At 35.8% G+C, this 5,090-nt stretch overlaps 1 protein-coding gene across 4 annotated transcripts; it reads right to left on the bottom strand.

The window, feature by feature from the left end:
* Positions 1–1,202: 1,202 nt before the first annotated feature.
* LOC121753804 (barley B recombinant-like protein D) lies at positions 1,203–4,297 on the bottom strand. 4 transcript variants are annotated; one of them, XR_006040499.1, is made up of 2 exons: positions 2,066–4,297; positions 1,203–1,937 (listed from the first exon to the last, which is right to left on the bottom strand). XR_006040499.1 is itself a non-coding variant. In XM_042149062.1 (2 exons), exons 1-2 carry the CDS (start codon positions 2,117–2,119, stop codon positions 1,428–1,430), a joined length of 525 nt encoding a protein of 174 aa, XP_042004996.1. In that variant the 5' UTR covers positions 2,120–4,273; the 3' UTR covers positions 1,203–1,427. The 4 variants fall into 4 exon arrangements, 1 of the variants encoding a protein (XP_042004996.1); XR_006040501.1 differs by having other exon boundaries at positions 1,203–1,934; XR_006040500.1 differs by having other exon boundaries at positions 1,203–1,910.
* Between the last annotated feature and the right edge of the window lie 793 nt (positions 4,298–5,090).

Here is a 5,090-nt window from a genome sequence, read left to right as displayed (position 1 = left end):
TAACATAATATGATTGAATCAAAATAATTAGTACTAATCGCCAATAGTTTGTGTATATATGAATAAAGTTTGATTCATTTGAAGCCAGAAGAAGACTTTCTAAACCAGAAGGGAAAAAGTTTCTTTGAAAATAAAAAGATTCCCTAGAGTCAAACGAACCAATCTTAATGCCAATGCCATCAACAAAACGTGAGGCTCGTTGCTAATTGGCTATTTTGTTATTGAGCAAAAAACGAAAACATAATTGAAAAACCTATTCTATTTGTGAAATTATGGATAGTTTTCTTGAGCATTGCTGTTTCCGATTAGTGAAACGTGCTTAGCAAATTTCATTTACAATTAATAACGCGTTAGTGCGCTGTCTGAACCATATGAAATTCTTTAGTGAGTTAATGATTTTGTTAGAGGTTTAGAAGATGGAGCTGCTGCATATTTAACCTAATACTACTATAAAATAAAACTATGAGTGATAATAAGGTGAGCTGAAATGAGTTTTGGCTTCTTAATCCAGATTTATTTAAGGCCAATCAAAACAAAATAAATTAACTTGTATGATGAGTTGCACACAAAAGAGGCAAAATATAGCACATAGTACTTGCAAACCGGGCTGACAAGTCCAACCCATATTGCGTTACAATAGATTTCAGGCATCTGACATTGTTTAAGAGGCGAAATCATCATTTTATTGTATTTTGAGTTTTTTTTTATGAATTTCATACTTTTATATTTTATTTTCTTTTGAGTTCCCAATGTTTCCTAACAATTAATAATTTTCATTGTTTCACAACCAACCTACATTGCATTTGCCATGACGTACAATAGATTTCATGCACCTCACATTGTTTAAGGGATGAAATCATCATTTTATTATATTTTTATTTTATTTCCTTTTAAGTTCTCAATGTTTCCAAACCATTTATAAATAGTGATTTTCATTGTTTTGACAATCAATTTTGATCATTGTTAATATATTTCGAATTCAATAAATTATGTATGTAATTTCCCTATCAGTGCAATCATTCTCGTGGGACTACTTTGGCCCCTAAAACAAAGCCAAATTTTGGATTTTGTCTCATCCCAGAATAATGGAGTTCATAGTTTACAACCGAATGTACCTATTATTTACAACATCTACAATCGATCTTCATTTACAAGTTAAGATTTTTTTTGACAATCTTCACTCATCATGAAAGGCTCAAAGATTGATACAATAAGATACTACTACCATTTAAAAATTTCATGTCTCTACTTTACAATTATACCCACTAACATGCAAACAAGATGTAAATTTCTCATCTACATAAATTCCATTTCTTCATCTAATCAACAATCTCACACATCTTTAGCCCTTAGAGGACTAAGAAATAGGTATCATCAATCTAGCATGATCACTAAGTGAAGTGTACCTTCCTGTTTACCTAAGTCAGTTATTGAATACACCTCTCCAGTGTTACACCAAATATTATTAGGAATGATGGGTAGCTTTTCGAGAAAGATCTCGTTTCTTTACTTTCTCTTAAGAAATGATCCTCTCGTTGAGAATACTTACTTGATGGTGATGTAACGGTTTGTCCTCCCGTGCTTTGCCCAGAGTGCTCTTTGAGATCAACCGGGGTGGATAAATCATAACCTTCTGCAGCGGGTCGACTGAGTAGCTTGTTGAATGCACTTCTGCTCATCTTCCTACTACCAACACGAACGTGTCGCTTGCTGGGCACAGCTGGGAATGGATACATCGACAAATTGGTTGTGCAACATGGTGATTGCCACCCACCGTTGACCCATTTATAGCACGGTCTTAGGACCCCAGTGCACGAACAGACTGGCACGGGCATGGTCGACTCATCAAAAGCCACCTGATTCAGACCAAGATCTTTATCCTTCCAATCAGGTTTCCCCTGTCAAGTTGCCTGTTAAGATCATCGCTGCATCAACTACTGAAACATAAAAGAATCGTTAACAACTAATTAGGCAAAAATGTGAAAGTGAAAATCTCGAGAATAGAAACAGCCAATCCCCATCACTTCGTGCCACTTTGTTGGAAAAATAAGGTGCAGCAAGCTACCTGACCCTGAGGTGTTTGACGCCTTCCATTGTCGCAATGCCCACTGTCGTCCATCTGAGATCCACAATATAACAATCTGCTAATGCAAATGCCAACTAAACCGATTCCCCATTCTACTGAAGATTATAACAAGGATACAGATACATAATAATTGTATACTGCAAGAAAATTTCATGAAAAAGATGAACAAAACAGCGCTAACATGGTCTAAGTACATGATAAAATTGTGGATTCAGATAATAGTATAACACACATATGGTTAGTGACAAGTAAATCTGATAGGAATCTTACAAAGTTACACATGCTTACTTCTAAGATGATCCAAAAAAGTAGCACTAATCTCAGTAAAAATATGATCAAATGAATAGCATGTCTCACTAGTTGATGGAAGGTTATTATTGCATCCATCAAAAGGCTAATAAAAACATTTAAGTGTCATTGGTGCAATGCCACTTCCATACAAAAAAGAAGCACATATTTACAATATTAGATTCTGATTATAAAAAAATATTATGTCAATTTATTCACTAAATGCTCCTCTTCAAATTCTTATAATTCTCTCATATTTATATTTGCCCTTTAAACATAATTTTCTGGCTCCACCCCTGTCAAGACTCAAGAACCTTTCTTAATGTTACACCAAATATAATAGGTATGATAAATTTAGGCTGTAGCATAATCACAGACTCAGCATGACATCACATGAATTTTGCAATAAATCAGCTCCCATAGCATAAAATATCAAAGAAAGTGATTTACACAGCTCCTATACGTCAACCATATCATATTTGCATAATTGTATTTGTAAAGTTTAAAATGGCATGAGCAAATGAACCTAGCACTTTAGTACTGCAGATTCTAAATAACCTCAAACCTCTAATCCATGACTGTAAGTTGAGTGATACAAGCTCAACATTCTAGATTAATGACGTGTGATCATAGCAACAAAAAGTTTCAGACAGCTTGAAGGACTGATCATTCCGCTTTTCTTATCATTTTGATCTTTAGATATAATTTGGTAAATCAACTAGTACTTTATAATACTATACAGATTAGTTTTGATTTTGAAGTGTAAATCTAGTTGAATTTAGCTTTGAGTTTCAACCCGAAAATTTTGTCACTGAAGGCTTGCACTTATGCAGATTTAGGCTTGTTAAGACATCCATACCAGTTGGTTATTAATGCTTCACATAAAAATTTATAAATGAAAACAAAAGGAGTATTAACGGCCATTAGTTAACTAAGAATATATGCTAAGTCGAGTTTGGGCTTCTAACAAAAAGAACAACTAGTAGCTGCCCCAGTGTTTTAGAATTTAAAGGCCTAGCCCTTGATCATTGTGTTGGGTTTTCGTACATGAACCTATCTTTCACACATGTGCGCACAAGCACAAGTCACAACGGCAGGCATGTTGCGCACAAGTTGTTCCTTTAAAGCTCAATCTGAGTGTCCAAGGAAAGACAATAAAAGTGGAGTTCGAGTCACATGAAAGAATCACCGACCATAACAAAATACAAATCAAAAGCAACTGTCTTCGCTTCCCTCCTCAGAAACCCCAATGCAACATGAAGCTCAACTCAGATAATTGATGAAGTCTAAAACACACTAATATTTGCACATGTTCGTAAACTACATTCTCATCACAGGGTTGATTCTCGAAAGAAGAACATTGATTCTCTTCAATACCCAATCTTTTGCAAATCAGCTTAAAGCATGACTACTATCACTATGTGGTCACTCTAACCGCTGGAAACCAATCATTTGTCCCAAGAAACATCAATAACTAAATAGTCATAAAATTTAAGAACTTAATCTCCAATTCTCAGCTAAAATTGGAGCACCCAAGAGCTTACCACATAACACATTACGAAAAACATAACATGCATCGACTTGATAAAAGCACCCAACAAATAATTAACTCAAAGAAACAATTAAGTATACAAAGATGGAAACTCATTTCAACCAAACCCCAAGAATGTAGTCTACGCGCGCCAAACTCCCGCTTCACAAAAATCGGAGGACCGCTTCTCCCGAATCAACTTCCGATAACGGGCTGCGTCAAGGTATGTATTCTATCAACATTCACTTCGGATAGGGCGACAATTTCGGTATGTTTTGTATCAACATTCACTTCGAATCAATTTGACTGCAATATACTTGTCTGCAGTGTTTGATCTGAACCGATTCAGAGTTTGATTTTCAATGGCCTTTGATCAGCGCGGAGGTGCCGACGAAGATGGTAGCCCACCACTCGAGGGTAATAATTTTTTACATTATGTATTGTTGTGTTTAACGAATTCGGAAAACATTGACCCGTAATGTGTTCCTATCCATCCGTAAGTTATCCACACATGCCCGATCAGTGACCCGAACAAGTCTATCTAAATGCTTAACATGAGCAGGTATTGTGTCGAGCACAGGAGAAATTCCAACCCTATCCAATCGTTTGCGCTTGCGAGTTTCTGGGCCAATGAGGGTGATTATAAAAGATATGAGCACCATATTGATTTGATGATTCAGAAGTATTTCCTCCAATAAAATCAACACGGTTGTCAATTCATGACGCCTACGTTCACCCTGATAAAGCCAAACACAGATTTGTAACTGAACGAAAGGTGTCGGAATTAGCATAAAATCCTTAAACATGTTCGATATCAGTACAAGATCCTAGCTTCAATAAAAAAAAGACCAGCACCATTCAGAATAATGAATATACATAAGCACATAGGTGCAGCCAATCAGTAAATTACAATCCAAAAAACACAATCGAATACAACAATCATTTATAAAAACTGCGGTTCAAACTAGCACGAATTAGACATTCATTCGGGAAATTGCCTGAACTAATTCACAAAATCAAATTAGCGACCCTTCAGAAGGTTGAGATGAAGACGTGTATAGCAATTGAAAGCCCGCAAAATCTACAAATCAATACAACCCATGAACCAAGATCAGCGTGTGCATCCTAATCTACTGCTTCGAATAAGTTCAACCAAAACCACGTCGAATTGGGAAAAATTGGGTA

Source organism: Salvia splendens, chromosome 11, assembly GCF_004379255.2.
Source record: "Salvia splendens isolate huo1 chromosome 11, SspV2, whole genome shotgun sequence".
NCBI classification, from domain to species: Eukaryota; Viridiplantae; Streptophyta; class Magnoliopsida; order Lamiales; family Lamiaceae; genus Salvia; species Salvia splendens.
Note: the sequence above shows the minus strand (reverse complement) of the source record. Positions and strands in the feature narration are given on the sequence as shown.